Source organism: Odontesthes bonariensis, chromosome 16 (genome assembly GCF_027942865.1).
Source record: "Odontesthes bonariensis isolate fOdoBon6 chromosome 16, fOdoBon6.hap1, whole genome shotgun sequence".
In the NCBI taxonomy this organism is placed as follows: Eukaryota; Metazoa; Chordata; class Actinopteri; order Atheriniformes; family Atherinopsidae; genus Odontesthes; species Odontesthes bonariensis.
In genome coordinates, this window is record NC_134521.1 from 20,131,210 (window position 1) to 20,149,944 (window position 18,735).

The window sequence follows — 18,735 nt, forward strand, 5'->3', positions numbered from 1 at the left end:
GTCAGCCACTGGTTACGCTTCCCATTGACCTTGTTATATACAGAGTCAAATCAATTAGTGCATAATTTAAGTCAAACAGACTAATTTCATCATCATAATGGGGTATAATGTATATATTTATTTATGTTTGCTTCAAAGTAATTAAATATACAATCCATTAGTCAAGCAAACTTTATTTGAATAACAGCGGACTATTTTACGAAACTCCTACGACAGGTCTGGATCACTCGTAAATTCTGTTCGTACCTGAAAGAAAATGTAAAATATGAAAAGATTGGTGAATGTGCAAATTTTCTTAAATCACTCGTACGCACGACTTAAGAACAAATCAGTGCGTACGAACGGTTCTTGCATGAGGCCCAATGTAATTTGGACTGACAAGACCAAAGTGGAGATGTTTGGTCATAATGCACAGCAGCACGTTTGGGGAAAACCAAACACAGCATATCAGCACAAACACCTCATACCAACTGTCAAGCACGGTGGTGGAGGGGTGATGATCTGGGCTTGTTTTGCATCCACAGGACCTGGACACCTTGCAGTCATTGAGTCCACCATGAACCCCTCTGTACACCAAAGTATTCTAGAGTCAAATGTGAGGCCATCTGTCTGACAGCTAAAGCTTGGCTGAAACTGGGTCATCATCAGGACAATGATCCCAAACACAGCAGGAAATCTACAACAGAATGTCTGAAAAAGAAAAGAATCAAGGTGTTGCAATGGTCCAGTCAAAGTCCAGACCTCAACCTGACTGAAATGCTGTGGTGGGACCTGTATCCAAATAAAGTATATCAGATACAATACTTTTTAATGGATCAACTCGTTGTTTGTTCCTTTACAGTGGATTTGCTGACAATATGACAAAATAAAATGATTCAATTGTTTCAGAGTTTTGAAGGTAGTTGTAAAAGTAAAAGTTGGTTTTATAAACAAACAATAATCTTCCTGCACTGGAAAAGAAATGACTTCACATTCATAAACAACTACAATATATGTAGTAAGTCTTGGGTGTCTTTTAGTTCTAAAAGAAGATCCAATGGCCTAAACTTAGGCGGGGTGGCTTCTTCCTCCTTTTCCCTTCGTTCTTTACTTCTTCCACATTTCTTACGTTAAGATCCCCAACATCAAGTCCAGATTATCACAAATGATTTCCTCTCCAAACAACGACTGTATTCTGACATGAGATGAGATGAACCAGAGCAAGAGAGAGAAGACGGAGAGGCAACCAGACAAAGAAATATGAATAGGCTCCCACTTTACTGGCTCTCACATAAAGAGGCTGTGGGACACAAACAAGTGGAGTCAGCATGCTTTTTCCACTTATTATCATAACAGTTGCACGGAACACAGTTGCTCCATCTGTCTGGGAAAAAGAAATGGGAAAACAGAGCTATTCTTCCATGTTTAAAACATACCGTGAGCTATATTGCAGTATGTATTGAGAAGTCATTGATGATCTAACTGATGGTGACACTCGACAACATCAGTTTCTGTGCAGATAACACCATCCCAACAAGCCCGGTACCCTGGCTTCCCAACAACAAACCCTGGATTATCAGCCAACTGAAGGCTCTGTCGAACCGAAGAAGAACGATTTAAAGGGACAAAACAAATCCACAGCGCTGTCGCTTACATCAGCTCAGTCTTTGTAAAGTTCCTCTCTTTCAATGCCTCCAGACAATATTTCAGCAAGATTACTCGCTGTGTGGCTGGTTTCAGTTGTCCTCGTATGTGACACATGAGACCCAAGTCTCCATTCATCATCAGTATAAAGAAAGGTAAGTGTCAGATACAAACTCTTAGCTTTGGGTACTTCACTGTGACAAGTTTGGGCAGCTTTCTCTGCCCTCTGCAGTCAGGTTAAGCTGTGTTAGAGAGTTGAGAATTGGATGGTAACTTTACTCCAAATGCCATCTCGAGCTTGCTTCGTTTGGGATCTGTGGTTTCAACAGATATGTACAATATCAGGGTCAAGCTAAGCTAAATGGTTTTGGATATTTGTGGTATTTCCACAGTATTTTACCTCCATCTTGCATGACTTATACATGGCTGAGCTCTTGACCAGCTCTTCACCTCCTTGCAAAGTTTTTCAATCTGCTCCTGCCAGGTTGACTGAGCTGAAACCTGGTATGACCCATTTTTATTTAATCTGGTAACCAAAGTCTTGGGATCACGATAGACACAGCAACAGGCTTTTGTTGCTACGATATCCTTTCAGACAAAGTATATCCTCTTTCAATTCAAGGGTTTTTCATATTAGGATATAATCAATTATCTGCTCTTATCTGCTCGCATACTCGATCTTAAAATGTGGTAAATAAAACTTTCGATTGACAACAACATGACATATTACGTCACGTCATTTTTAATTCAACAAAAATAAAGAAGAAATGCAGAAACTGTGTGATAAAAACCTGCTTAAACAGAAATTAAGAGCATAAGCAGCAGCCAGGTGCTGCTGATCAATGCACTGATTAAAGCAATACTATGTAACATTTCTACCTTAAAATAACAGCTTGAAAAAAATTGTGTGGCTAGAATGAGTTTTAATATTACGATTGGCATGTCTCCTATGCCCTTCGGGGGTCTGAGTTGGAAAAACTGCGCTATGTAACTTTGCTGGACCGGCCCGGGAGCTGAGTGGAAGTACTTCGACTTGCTTTCTGGCACACCTACCGCAAAAACAAATAGACCCCTCTCACGCTCCCAGGTACATTTGATTACTCTTACCTTCTCGGTCGACATAGCTTGCACCTTCTGACTCCTCGCCGGTTCGTCAACAAACGTGAAACGTGAAAGCGAAAGGGTGTTGTATTTACGACAGTGTAACCGTATATTACCTCCAAGCCTGTAGGGGGAGCTCCATAATGGGCTTTTTGAGAAGTTACATTGTATTGCTTTAATTGATCATCAGTAAGCGTGAGCACCTCTATTAAAGGATAAGACCGGTTTTTTTACATTGGGCCCTTGATTTCACATTATAACATGATGTTCTACTCACCCCTGCTTGTTGTTGGTCATTTGGAGCTGTTCCGAAGATATTCGCGAGGCGTCCGGCTGCTCTCTTGAGATATTCGGCCATGAAACGGTTTCCTATGGGCAAGCTTATACAGGTACAAACTATGCTGTTTATAATTTATTAATTACTCTACACCAGCACTGATAACGTGGAGGTGCGTCGCTTACTTAAAAAAATCCGGGTTACTAATTTTGAATTTTAGCCGAATGAATAAATAGTCAGCAGGTCTGTGGGCTGCCTGTGGTAGTAGCACGACGATGACGTCAGTAACACCCACTTTACGACAAAAAAATCAAATTTACAATAACCCGGATTTTTTTAAGTAAGCGACGCACCTCCACGTTATCAGTGCTAGTGTAGAGTAATTAATAAATTATAAACAGCATAGTTTGTGCCTGTATGAGCTTGCCCATAGGAAACCGTTTCATGGCCGAATATCTCAAGAGAGCAGCCAGACGCCTCGCGAATATCTTCGGAACAGCTCCAAATGACAAACAACAAGCAGGGGTGAGTAGAACATCATGCTATAATGTGAAATCAAGGGCCCAATGTCAAAAAACCGGTCTTATCCTTTAAAGCAGAAGTTTAGTCAGTTTGCTGCTCTGGAGCATTCAGGTGTGTGTTAACACAATGCCAAGGAGGAAAGACATCAGCAATGATTTTTGAGAAGCAATTGTTGCTGCCCATCAATCTGGGAAGGTTTTTAAAGGCCATTTCCAAACTATTTGGAGTCCATCATTCTACAGAGAGAAAGACTATTCACAAGTGGAAAATACATCAAGACAGCTGCCAATCTTGCCAGGAGTGGATGTCCAAGCAAGTTCAAAACCAAACCAAACACAGCATATGAGCACAAACACCTCATACCAGCTGTCAAGCACGGTGGTGGAGGGCTGATAATCTGGGCTTGTTCTGCAGCCACAGGACCTGGACACCTTGCAGTCATTGAGTCCACCATGAACTCCTCTGTTTACCAAAGTATTCTAGAGTCAAATGTGAGGCCATCTGTCTGACAGTTAAAGCTTGGCTGAAACTGGGTCATCAAAAGGACAATGATCCCAAACACAGCAGCAGATCTACAACAGAATGTCTGAAAAAGAAAAGAATCAAAGTGTTGCAATGGTCCAGTCAAAGCCCAGACCTCAACCTGATTGAAATGCTGTGGTGGGACCTTAAGAGAGCTGTGCATAAACCATTGCTGCAAACCTCATTGAGTTGGAGCAACGTTGGAAAGAAGAGTGGGAGAAAATTCCTCCACAACCGTGGGAGAGACTGATAACATCATACAGAGAACCATCACTTCAGGTTATTGCTGCTAAAGGTGGTTCTACAAGCTGTTGCATCATGGGGTTCACTTAGTTTTCCACACACTGCCTCTACATTTTGTTCAATAAATAATGAGAGAGTGTAACATGTCATGGGTTGTTGTTAATCTGAGGTTGGATTTACCTAATTTTAAGATCTGGTAAGGACCTAATGAGTTTTCATTATTCCCTCATATGTAACCTGAGAAATGACAGGGAAGTACTTGGGGTACAGCTGCCACTCAGACACTGATGAATTTGTCCCACACTTGCCTTCCCACCCCTCTGATCTTTTTCCTTTTTGTGTACGCTTTTCAGTAATGTCTTTAAAGTTGTCTTCAGCAATTCCAAATGTGCTTGGGCTCAAATTTTAAAGACCAAATAGAAGTCATGTTTATCTCACTGTAGCATCCAGAGAACAGGTGGTTCCCTCCAGTACCACGCCACCCTGAATGTAACTGAAATGTAAACATCAATGGCGGCCGAAAGAGAAATTACTTATTTCCCGATAATACAAAGATATCTCGAGTCTTTTAAACATCACATTTATATGGCAATGTCAATCTTAATGTATTATAAAGCCATTCAACTCATATTACTCACTGTTCCTATTGAGGAAAATGTCAGACTGTCTCTTTTTACGAGAAGCTACTGTATAAAATCCCTCAAAACCTGTATACAATCAGACACCAGTAAACAACCAAAATTATTTCAGAAGTTAACAGATTATCTAAACTTAGAACACCATTTTTAGTCAGCTAAGACACCGATTGTTTCACAGCACAGCACCATTTTCTTCTAACAATCCTGCTTTGACAGACAGAATGTGTGTTTAAAGAGTTAAGTATAGCTTTTGGCAATCAGTTCCACAAATAAAGCAGTCTGTGGAACAATGAAGAACCCAAGGCACATCGATAATGTGTTTTTTCTTTCATATATAACTCAGTAGCTGCGTAGTTGATGCTGTCAGAAGACCTCGATGAGAAAGAGAGCAAGAAACTAAAGCAGGCTGGGAAGAAATGGAGACTTTGCTGCAGTTTTCTGCTACAGAGTTCAAGTTCCTCACCACGCAGGAGTGAAGGGTGAGCTGGCAGCAAATGTACACTCACACGCACACAGGCATTCCATTCTACTGCTAAATTGTCTTTCCTTACCTCCGTGCTTTCTTCCTTTTCCTCCTGCATGATCGTAAATTAAACTGTGTGTGTGCGGTAAGCCGTGTGTGTGTGTGTGTGTGTGTGTGTGTGTGTGTGTGTGTGTCTGAAGATTCAGCTCGATATCGTCTAAGCTGAGAAGTGCTCCCATCAAACTCCTGCCTGCTCTCTCGCACCACTCAGACTAGTTGCTCATTGTAATGGTGTGGGTGTGCGTGTATGTGTGTGTGTGTGTGTGTGTGTGTGTGTGCAAACAGTGTCAGTGTTGTGACATGAATAGTTTCCCCGTCGCTGCATCGGCAACTGCGGCAAACCTCCCGCACCCCACCCCACTGTAGGGTTTACAGCCAAGTGGGAACCACCAGCCTGACAGGCGGTGCTGCAGCACGGACACTTCACAGGGTAACACACACACACACACACACACACAACTACAGCATAAAAAAGTTTTACAACCACGAAACGTTTGATTATGGACATCAGTGTTCGTCTGTTTATACGAAAGCATGGGACAACAACAGCCTGTAAAATAAAATTCAAACTAAATCTTATACGAAGCCATCTTGTATGTGTCATGATACTGACTGGCAAAAGGGAGGGACTCACGTGCACTGAAAGGGATTCACATGCACTAAAATACACCTTACCAGCCTGGCCGCCAAAAGCAGAAAAAAGAAAAACAGGCAGAGAACGTAAATTTAACACAAATCATTACGGAAAAGTTGTCTGCTGGTATGTAAAGTTTGAATATCTGAAATATGGGAGCATAAACTACTTAAACAGTTATACACCATGCTTTTTTCATCAATTTTATTTTCTTTTTTTTGTTTACTTTTTACAAAAGCTCGACATTTATTGTCTCACAATCCCGTATTTCAAACTGAAACATCTAACACTTTCCCAAAGCTTTGGAACATTAAGGTATTAAGTGGCACCTGATGACTTGTTTTTTCCTGCTGGAACAACATTGGAATCAGCTGCATAGATGCGATGATGAAAAGTCTGAGGATGTCTGCATTTCTATAACACGACGGAAAGTCTTTTCACTCGTCGTCTGCCGTCAGTTTGAATTTTTTTTTACATCATAATGTGCGATGGGGAGCAGTGACATCAAACTACTGCCATCTCTGGATGTTCGAGTGGGATAAACATGAACTTCAGACTTTTCACTTTGAACCAAGATGAAGATGAGAGAGATGGCAAAGCCAGAGAGGAAGTCTGCAGTGTCTGTGCAACGGCTTCCTTTTAATGCCAATCGAGGTGCTCCACCTTCTGCCATCAGATGCTCAAAGTAAAGAAAACGTAGCTGAGACGGATGGGGACTCTTACTGAGGACAGTTTCAGGCTTGTGCGACTGCAGAATTAAAATCCGGGCCGTCAGGTTTTTTATGCAGTTTTGCTGCCTTTGAACTTTGCCGTGGTTTCAGAGTTCTGCGGCAAACTGAGACAGTCGGTGTTTAAGCTGGCGTCACGCTGGGAGCGCCGCAGGTACAGAATGTGGCGATGACATGTTTCCATGTTTCTTATCGTTAGTCTCCCTTGTGACATGTCACGGCTTTGTTTTTTAACGTGTACAAAACCACTAAATGTTAATGTGTGATCTATCTACACTCTAAGTCGCTATGTTGCTGTGCAGGTGATGGAGGAGGAGGAACACAAGTCGCACCACTTCGGACATGAAAGGATGTCACTGATGAGTGCACGTTTGTAGCTGGTTACCCCAGTTACTGTGCACCCCTACCATGTAACAATCTGACACAGTAGCTGTTGATGGCGTGGCCGCTAATTCCACTGAGCTCTTACAGCAATGAGTGAGCAAAGCTTACACTGAGCCTACTTAGCAGGACGACATCAAGTTGAATATCAGCTAAGTTTAAAGGTGAGAGCGATTGTACAGCACGGCTTTCTGCTGGTGGGTTTAAAGTGTACGAAGGTGTCAAAATATAATGCGAAGAATTTGCGAGATCCAGCACATAACAAGCAGCAGTCAAAAGAGAGGTTCGCTAAAATCTACAAGAGTGTTGTGCAACACAGAGCCTTCCTGTGTGCAGCATGTCGCACATCAATGGGGGATTATGTCTTTTTTTTCCCTTCACATCTCTACCTCCGTTATCTATTCACACACACGTCATTACATAACAGGCAAGATTCCACACCGCCACAGCTGTGCTCTGAGGAAAAACACAAGTAAGAGAACTAATCAACTCAGTTTTATGTATATAGCATCAATTTGCAGGGGAAATTTTTTTATTTAATTTTTTTTCTTAAAAAGACATCTCAATTTTATACACTGCGACAACAGTTCATCTGGAACTTCAAGACTTCACAACGTGGCATGAAAAGAGGGGACAGAGACCTAGAAATAATTACTGAGACATTTTATCTACTTCTTTTTATACTCTTTACGAACACTATATGCTGTGACTTTTGCTGACGTCTGTGTTACATGATCGTGTGGACTAGTTCTTTGATCAGCCCAGACATTAACAATGTCTCCGCATGCGTGAAAAATATCAAGGAAAACTAAAACATTAGGAATTCTAACAAGCCGAGACAAAACCCCCTCGCATCGACTACAGTCGATGGACATCCCCCATTTCCCCTTTAAGACAAGCATTGAATGCATTTTAAGAAATGAAAACCTTCCCTCGTAAAACACGCAGAGAACCTGAATTACGCTTGTTTGGTCTTGCGTAGCACGTGCTAAGACTGTTTGGGTGACATAATCTGACAGGTCACTGTTACTCCAGGACGAACAAGGGCAATTAACACCCAGCAAATAACGATGCGTATTATACATGCACAAATAAACTAACAACTTGTCTTTATTCATATTTTCCACATTTATTCATTTAACTCCCCGGATATTTACAAAATTATTCATGTGCATATTTTTTCAATTCTCGAGCCATCCCTCATTTATCTACCGGCACAGCCTGAACCCTCTTAGACCAGCTTTCTGTCATTTCTTTAAGTAGTCTTCAGGAATAGTTCTCCAAGGAGCTTGCAACTGTGATGCATCACCAGGCATTAGCAGAGGGACGTAGACTTGGCTAACCATAGCACTGCTTAACTGTAATCTTGCATGCACTTGATTTGATGCACTTGTTGGGATCATGTTTTATGGTTAGATTATTCTGCTGTTGAGTAAATGTTCATGGGCCATAGATACACAGGATCTTCCAGTCAGGCTTACAATCCTACTTGACTTAAACCGGCAACATAAATACCCATCAACAGTTCAGAAATATGGAATTTGTTTTTCCACAAGAACAAATAACGGTGGTCAGGTTGCACTGGGAGGGGAACGCAGTTATCAACTCAAAGTATGTCTGGTTTCTGTGGGAAAAAATGTTGGATACATTCTGCCGCTTCCAACTTTCTCTGTGGGAGATAGCGCTACATGTGAGTACAGCTGAATCCACTCCACACACGCCGTCTTTGAGTCACCTGAAAGGTGGTTTTGTCTTATGACGCAGCGGTTGTAAAGATCTGAATTTTATTAGAGCAGAGCGACGGTCTGAAAATGTTCAAAGTGACATGAAATCAACATAACGGGCTGATTTTCACAATTTCTCACGTGTTTAGATGTCAGACAAAAGAAGCAGAAAAATGTGTGAATGAGAGCAGCTTCACTGGGAATTCAGCTACGTAAATATACACTTTTACAAAACGTCTGTAGTATGCACAGTGCATCGAGGACAATTTGAGTCTCGCTAAGCATAAACATGCCGGAGTAATTTTATCTCCATCTACTTTGAGTTTTGTACATAGTGTGGAGTAATAGACATGTTTTTTTGACTAAAGTATCATAGGTTGCTAATCACCGTTTCTAAAGTCCAATAGATGCTATTGTAACATTCAAAGATGATGCGGTTTGTGAACAGTAAGCCAGTATATACTATATAAGCCCCCTTCTACGGTGCCAGTTAATCAAAGTGTATTTTACTAGAGCCAAGAGGAAAAAGGCAAATTTTAAGATGAATGATTAACCCCGCCCACCGGGATGAGATTACTTGCAGAACTATCCGTTCCCACTGGTACTTTTTTAAAAGACCAAGTCCTCGTGCCAACTTACTCAACTTAGTAAATCCGGCCCTCGACTTTTCCTTCTTAATTCATTGGCTGCCATTGACGTCTATAGACGTCAATTTAAATTCAACTGTTGACTGCCAAAGACGTCTATAGACGTCTATAGACGTCAATTGCGTTTTTTAACGGAGCGGGCTGGGGAACAATCTAGCGGAGTTTGTCACTAAATCTTAGGCTTGTAAACACTAAACAGAGAATATACTGGCAAAATTACTTACTTTGGATGGGAGATGAGTAAAGATCACATAGATTGTAGAAGAAGACTGAAGCGGCTTTGAAGCCAATGAGACTAATCAAAATGTTTGTAAACTATAATTGCCAAGATCGGAGAAGGAGAAAATGTTGCCGGCGAGACAAAACAAAAAATTTAGGCAGCTAACGCTCGAACAGAGCCTTCTGTGCAGCAGAAGTAGTGCACCACTACTATCCACCGACGAGATACCCGGGCCAAGCGGAGAGAGTCGTCGGCGTGCGCGTATTTCACCTCAGCGGAGCGCACCACCAGACAGTTCTGATGACTCAGACAATGCTATGCTATCAAAATACCTTCTCAGTGTTGTTTTTGCTGTTTTATGGAAGGAAACCACTTTTCAGATGTTTGAGGTGTCACTAAAGCAAAAAATGTTAGCATCAAAGTCACTGTTCTGCTTGACAGGTTTCTTTGCACAAAAAGCTTGTTTTCTCCATTTTTTGGTCAAAAACAGCTGTTTTTGGTGAAACCAACCTATGTTCTACTGTCTATTACTAAAGGACTGAAAATGGTAGAAACAAACTTTTTTCCTGATGAAAGAAGAGAGTCTACTCTTTCTTTTGGTAATTTCGGTGTGTACATAGTCATAAGACACACTTTTCTGTGGGTCTTGGAAAATCAGTCAAATTACTGTAAAACACTTGGCAGTATGGGTCTCTTTGCACTGAAAATGGCTGGCAGCCAATGAGTTAACTACGTGTTTGAAGCAAAGTTTACAGCAAAAACTTCTCCTGCTTAACTAAATGAGTTGCATGAGAAGACATGCGCCAGTTCACAAAATGAATGTAAGGGGAGATGTTATAGATGTTGAACTGGATATATTTTTGGTACCAGCCTTACTGTTGCCATGGCAACACATCATTGATTCTGCAGTATCTGAACAGAGAGGAAAGTGGATCTCCAGCCCCCCTACATTTCTTATTTATTTATTTCGTCCTCGCAGAGTGTGAAGTCGAGCGCGGGGAGGAAGAGAAGGAACGTGGGAGATCAGATAATGAGTAGAGAAAATGAAAAAGGTGGAGGAGGAAATCTGGGGGCGGGCGAGTTTGAAGAAAGAAAAAATTGTTCGAAAATGACCGAACTTGGCATTGTGAATGCAGCGGATGATCTGGCAACGCTGACCCCGCTGTAAAGTGTGGCGCAGATTATGACACCTTCCCCTATATGAAGCGACAACTCAGAACAGCAAAGTTTGTCGTACCTCCTCAGCTCCAGGCCGGATTAATGGTCACAGTTAAGGCAGGGGAATCCTTCACTAAGGCAGAGGAGATTATAAAGGTTTACACAGGAGAGTTAAATGGAGAATCTGCACGAGAAAAGTACTGGATGTGGACGGATCAGCACTGAAATATTAGCTGGATATTGGGCAGAATCGAGGCTGGAGTGGGTCCAATCATCAATTAGGGAGTTCACTGTATAAGACCAGCTCACTCTTTGTCAACATAGAAAAAAATCTGAGGAATAAAACGGCTCAGTTCAAACTATTGTCAGTCGACACCTTTCATAAATGTGTTTTCTACTACATCATAATAACTTGTATTCGTATATTTAGCTTATACTGGTAGCCTACCTGTCAGATTCATCAGAAATTACTTTGGGTCTTCACTCTTCTCAGCAGGGACAGGGTTATTTGCTGATGAAAGCATTTGATGAAGAGGCGTTTTTAGTCCATGAACATCGTGATCTAATTTCTTTTCAAAGTCCTGGTTTAATTGTTCTGCTTCATATGACATTTGAAGCAAATTCTGTGACTAATAGTTTCACATTTTGCTTACCAAACAACCTGACATTCCTCAGTAATTTCCAGACTCGTCATCTATTTGCTTACAATGAGTTGCAAGTTCTGTGTTTGTTTGTCTTCTTGAATAAGGATTTTACTATATTTTACTATCCATACCTCCATTTCAGAAGAAAAAGCAGCAGCTTTCAGGGTCTGGGCCACAAAACAGCTCCACTGCGCTTATTGTGCTAATTTATTTGAACAATTCGTACAAGTTCAATCCACCGTTGTCTTCGATAGCGAGGTGACTATTTCTGCCCATATGAATGGTCGTCTGAGAAGCGAAATGTGGAGCTTCTGAAAAAAAGTTCTTTTCTCTCGGCTGCTGCATACACAATCCAAAGAGTTGAATAAGGGCAACTGGACCTTTTCGTCTTGGTTACTTATAAGCCAATATTCCACCACCAAATAGCTTAGAACCGAAGAAGCCTTTCGGATGACAGGTGAAACGTCTTCAAGAACCAAGGGGGGAAAAGTCCGGTTGCCATCACTCAAGCTCCTGGGATTACCATGACCTGGATGATTGAGAATCTACACTGAGATATTATAAAGGAAGAAAGTGGGAAAAAAGCAACAAGATCCTAATGTCGTGGAATGCTTTAACAGGTACAATATGTTGCAGTTTAACAATCAAACCTCAAAAGGATGTTCAACTTCTGTTTCTCTTTCTCAAGTCTCACACTGCCGACGTGTCCAAGCTTCGTTACGACGTTAAGATTCACAAGAGTTGACACAACGCTGATTAAGACCTTTTTAAAGGGGCAGGGAGGGCTTGTTAGATGGCATTAAACCTCTGATTTTTTCTTTATTCACTCCTACCCATAAAAGGTGTAAATAGTTAGCTGTCAATGCTAAAAAAAATAGAAATTTGGGGATAAAAAAAATTTAACAAATAAAAATCTGCACAATTACGAGAAACAACGACCTACAGAAATGTAGTTTCACGTAGTTTCTAATCGTCAATTGCGAAACTGCGTTCTGAACATGTGGATCGAAGCACCTGCCACACATTTTCTGGTGAGACTGGGCTGGGAAAAGAATGTGGGCAATAAAAAAAAAAGAAAGAAGAGAAATTAAATGAAAATATTGGACTTAGGCCCTTTTATGTAAAAACCAACCCAGTTACTAAGTAGCCCACTGGGGAAATGCTTAGCAACGCTGCTTTGCAAAGACTTTAAATCACTAATCCCACAAAAAAATATCAAAAGAGCAGTTAAATATAAAACAACTAAAAATACATATTGGTCCTTATAAACTGGGTTCTATCGAAAGCGAATCTAAAGCAGAGCGGCACGTTCAACTGCTTTAACAAAGTAGGAGCTGCACCTGCAGCGCGGGTGCTGCCTTCAGACTCCTGGTTGGACCACAAAGTGAACCATTCTTAAATAATCACAAATGAAACCACAAGTTTTGATGTCAATTACCAACAAAAACCTCAGTGAATAGCAACAGTTAATTTTACCATTGTCTGTCAATCTGAACAGAACAGAGCCTTCATTTTTGGAAATCCAGAGGGATAATTGGATGAAATCTGATGTTTTTCTTGTTTTTTTTTAACTGAACCCACTGTAAAGGCTTTTTTCTTTCCAGTGTATCCTGCACAATCTGGACCATTGGACCCCATCAATACATTATCAATACAGTTAAACATGCTGAATCAGTTTCCAGCCTGTTAGTGAGAGATTGGCTGTTCAGCATAAGTAATAAGCTCTGAAACCCTTTTCCAACTGTACTGTTGAATATAATTAGAGTTTTTGGATAATCAAACATGTTTGTACTGAGGAATCCGACTTTTTACCTCTTTTATTTAATTTAAGGTAAACACAAGAAACTTGTACTAAAGAAAAAATGGACCAGACTCAGTGAATTATTCCCTATACTCCCTATATAGATAAGTTCTGACCAACATGTCATTGGGGTCATCAGGTGGGAACCTCCTTTCATCAGTGTTTCGTCTAGTTGGGCTCACAACACCTCCAGGAGGCTAGCAGTGATCACTGGCGTCCCAGAGTCACTCCCCTAATGTCAGTCAACACTGTTCCTCACACCACAACAACCATCTTTTTTCTTTTTTTTTTTTCCACAACCACAAGCTACCCCGGCCTCTCACCAACTGCACACCAGTCACAGCGGAATGGGCATACAAACCCTGGTTCAGGTAGGGGGTAGAAATAGAAGAGGTAAAGATAAGTAGGAGTGGGATTCAAACCCTGGTTCGGGTAGGGGGTAATGAAAATATAGAGGGTGCCAGAGGTGGAGGCAGGAGAAGACACACAAGGAAGACACACTAGTAGATTCAGCAGATAAAATCACCTAGACAGTCCTACAATCACTAAAAATGCCAGCAAAAACAAAACCATACTGTCCATCTCACCTAAAATGGCCGCCTGGTTTAAAAAGGCTCACATGGGCCACACCCTCCCCTTAAATATCCTGAATTTCTTCTTTGCTTCTTCAAAGAGTCTGTTTACCCTAAGTGCTCCCCCTGCTGGGCCCCCAGCTACTATTGCTTCTTCTAATCCAAATCCACTGACTGGACTTTACTGCCTCATTTGACACTTCCTTCACTATTTTCCTCACACTCTGTCCACTTACACCCAGATCCCTCAACAATGAGACAACAGACTTTGCAACAAATCCTCTACATCCTACTTCCACTGGACATATCCTAACTTTCCATCCTCGCTGCTCTGCTTCTGCCCCCAACTCCACATACCTAAGCTTTTTCCTTTCATATGCTTCTGCTACTAATTCCGCCTAAGGAACAGTCAGCTCTATGAAATAGACTCTCATTCTACTCCTAGACCACAAGACAATAACAGGCCTTAGATTTGTAGAGGCTATTTCCTGGGGAACAACAAGCTTATTTTCAAAATCTACCTGCATCTCCCAATCACAAGCATCCTCGAAGCTGCCTTTCCTCCTTATCTTATTAACTTTCTCCCCCTCTTGAACAAACTGCAGGGCTCTAGACTAACTTTTTGCACTGGTTGCACTGATGCACCCAACTTTTTTTCTTAGGTGCACCAGCACAAAAGTTAGGTGCACCCAAATTTTCAAACGCATTGCATTTAACACCGCAGTTTTACAGGTTCACTTTTTTTTATTTCTTTTTTTTTTTTTTTTTTTTTTTTAAATTGTTGTCCATATAGGCAATATTGACTTGTAAACGATCAACTAGCAATCTGGTCAAAATAAAGTTCTTTATTTGAAGCACAATTCTACAAACTTACTGAACTTAACTTACTAACTACTTATTGAAACTTACTGAAAAAGTGTTGGTGCTTAAAGTGCTTCACTGGCCTGAAATTTAAACTTAAAACATCAAGATAAATTAAATAAAAAGAAAATCTAAATTCAAATTGATTGGATTGAAGTGTTTTAAGGGCTTCAAACTGAACATCTCATGGCTCAATGTCTTATGGACTATCCTCCATTGCAGTCACATGCCCCTCGGATGGCCAACTCCTGTACTTGGGTTAAATATATATATATCAGTATATTCACCGGTCTTCCTCTCCTCAAGAAACGGCCGTACACAATGACGCATTCCTGATCATGTACTCACTGTTCGCAATTAGCACAGACGTCTTTTTTTTTAATGTATCTGCGATGACTCCTATAAATTGCGCGCACGCGACATCATTGTTGTACGTCGGGTTTATGTTCAAGTTATTTTTCTTCTGAAGAATTATTTCGGACTTGAACTTAGTAAAGGGAACTTTTGCAATATGGTAGGCAACGTTAAACTTGATTATCATCTCAGCCTCGTCCGATGATCTGTTTTCTGCTGCCTGCCGCTGAAAGGCAGCGGGGAGAGGGGACACTGAGCAGGTAATGTGTTTCATAGATGCGTTGTGCTTTTTCAGCGTTTCAATTCGAAATGTTTAAGAACCAGTCACAAATGCACTATTGCCACATTTAACAATAAATGCAGTGCATTATATTATCGGCTTGACTGCATCTTAGCCAGGGAAACTGGTCGAGCCACTCTTGGAAATGTATACACTTTACCCCTTTTAATTTCAGTTGGTTCTGGCTCGGAGTCGATCGTATGTGGCTCATTATCTGTTGCTAGCTCCGGACCAGGGCCTGACATAACGTGGGAGGTTGATGGCTCCGTCTCAGAGCATTGGTTGTGGTTATTTTCGGACGAATCAGGCCTTAACTTAACCAAAAAGTTGTCAATCGTTCTTTTCATCTTATCACCCGCGGCTACATCCACTGTTTATCTGACAAGCCGAGGTCATCACCTCTCTGTCTGACTAGCAAGCACGTGTTCAAACGTACACACGTACACGGGCCAATCAGAGGGGGTCCCGCCCTTCACTATCTCTGATTGGTTTAGACCACGATATGGGTCTAATGTGTGTCTGTTGTTGAACCACAGGGAGACTTTCAGAGTCGCGCAGACTTTTTTTTTTTTTCCCCCTCGAACGGGTGGTTGCACCTGTGCGACCTCAGATTTTTTTTAGTTGCACCATTGAGAAAATTGGTCGCACTCTAGAGCCCTGAACTGAATTGCCACTCTCTTCAGCTTAGACCCTCCTAAGTTTACCTGCCTTCGTTTGTCTTCAATACCTGCAACTAAGCTTCTTAATACTTGGTCATGTCGCCATGTATACCGGCCTTGTGACAGACTAACCTTCCAACCTGACAAAATATGCCTTAGAGTTGCAGTACCTGAACATAACGAACATAACGGGTCTCCATTTACCCAGAGTTTTAGGTTCTGGGGAGTTGGCAATACATCATATGTTGCCCCTATCAAATACTATACTCCTTCCTTCCATACTCCACAGCTCTTTCAAACTAAGCTTTTTCTTCTCTACACCTTCCCAATTCAACCACCGTCCCTGCTAAGCCTGAGCCACTGCCTTTGTACCCCTTAACATTTCCTCCTGTCTACGAACCTGCTCAACAACCAGCTTTCTCTTCTCCTTGGGACCTGCTCTACTCCACACTGGTTTGCCTGGGCCAAGACCCAAGCCTCCCCGGCCTATTTGCACATTACTCTGCACAATCTCTGCATGTCTACGAGTTGCTTCTGCCTCCTGAGCTGCCGTTCTTGGTTTCCACTTCCTCCCCTTGGTTGGGTTTGGAACCACCTTACTAACTACCACATCTTTACTTCCAGCTAACAGGAGCTCTGTCCTAACTTAAGTACATTTAAACTCCTCTACTAGACTAGATACTGGGAGCTGGAGTATGCCTTTCCCATACAGTGCCACAGTACTTTAGCATCTAGGAACACCTAGCCACTTCCTAATATAAAAACTAGGGCTGGGCGAGTTAACTCATTAACTATTTAACGCCGATAAATATTTTATCCCGCATTAACGCAGGTTTTATTATTTATTTTATTTTGTAAAAGTCTGTTGCTGTCTGCTGTGGAACCGGAAAAGAAGGTAATCGGCGGATCCACCAAATATGGAGAAGGGTACGGAACTTTTACTCGGCCATTTTCATTTCAAAGTCAGAGTCGACAGAACCAAAGTCATCTGTAAACACTGCCAAGTTGAATTGTCTTCTCACCGTAGTAGTTCCAGTCTAAAATATCACTTAAAGGCAAAACACACAACTGATACCAGCAAGTCATTCAAGGAAACAGACAGTGGAGCGAGGCTTCTACATAAAAACTACATTAAAATGCTGATGTTAAAAGTGTGTGGGCACAACAAATGTTATGGCACTTTCATTCATATGGCAGCACATTTAAAATAAAACTAAATTGCTAAAATCTATACACTACTTTTGAATTAATTTTTGGATTTTGCGTACAAATGCGATTAATCAGGGAAATCATGTGATTAATTAGATTAAAAATGAATCTTTCCATTTTTTCTGCAACAGATAATGGAATCTCATACACAGACAGTGGCTACATCAACCTAAGAACCTTTTAAATATTATCCAACGAATCGAGACAATGCGATAATGGGAAAATAAGTTGCTTCAGAAAACAATGGTAGATGCCTCTGCATCCTCCTGGGTTGGTGATTACGTCACATACAGACCATAGTTTATGCAACCGAGGGGTGGTGAGTCTGCGTGGGTGGCCAGCTGCACAGAGGAAGTCCACTCTCACCATTTCTCTTCACGTCAGACTTCCAGTCCAACCTGAATACTCTGATGACTCTGCAGTTGTGGAAGCCTGAGTACTTTTCAACCACACTGTGGCATAATGTGGAAACAATCTGCTCACCTTAAACCTGAACAAAAGAGTGGCAACAAGCCAAACATGGTTTCTATATTCTGTGACAGGAGGACTACAGTTAACATCTGGACTGGACTGGGAAACCAGGCTGTCTACAAGACGGGACGGAGCAGATTTAACTTTCTGAGGAGGTCCTTCGTGGGTCTGCAGCAAGGATTCTGCATCAACATCCTCTGTTGTTTGAGTCTGTGGTGGAAAGAAGAATTTTTCTTGTAGCAGTCAGTTGGGGAAGCAAATCAGAACCAGCTGCTCAAAAAGAAGCTGAACAAACTTCTAAAGAAGGCTAAAATAAGCTGCTCAACTGATTCAAATGAGTCTGTGCCAGGAGAGACATAATGGGTGGCTGCAATGCATAATGCATCTGCCTTTTACTGTAGTTAGTTCAACATAACTCATCACAGAGTTACTCATCAAGTTGATCATTATGGAGTTCATGAACGCCTCTGCACAAATTAAATGCAACTGTGGTACAGAAACAACTGCACTGTTGTCTAATCTGTTGGTGTGGGAATGTGCTCTATATGCCACCTGAAGCTGGCAATTCCATGGATTATATTTTTCATTAAAACCATGTTTTCATTAAGTTTTTAATACGCAAAAAAAAAAAAAAAAGTTTAGAGGAAGAGTTCAGGTTAATTACAAAGCTGATGTTAAACCTTCAAATCCCATAAGCTCCGACTAGTTCTATGGACGTATGACTATTAGAACAGTTAAGTTATGGTTTAACTAAACTACAATCCTGTCAAAATGCTGATACTCCAACCAAATAGTTATCAGTAATCATTACTTCATTATCGCACATCTCTTGTGATAAACTACATCCTTCCTGAAACTCTGCCATGACGTTTATTCTAACTACACGCCTGTAAACATCTGTGTCTGACTTCTGTTGTGTTGACTGACTCTGCACAGCAGACAC

General features: G+C 41.3%; 1 protein-coding gene across 17 annotated transcripts in view; it reads right to left on the reverse strand.

The window, feature by feature from the left end:
- dlg2 (discs, large homolog 2 (Drosophila)) overlaps positions 1–18,735 on the reverse strand; it is a 125,716-nt gene that overhangs the window by 71,742 nt on the left and 35,239 nt on the right. Inside the window, exon 1 of one of the 17 annotated variants that reach the window (XM_075486550.1) lies at positions 5,478–5,734. The exons of the other annotated variants lie outside the window; for them this stretch is intronic. Coding sequence (XP_075342665.1) covers positions 5,478–5,507 — 30 coding nt within the window. The 5' untranslated portion in view covers positions 5,508–5,734. Of the gene's footprint in view, positions 1–5,477; positions 5,735–18,735 lie in introns of those variants that run through there. 17 annotated transcript variants of the gene reach the window in all.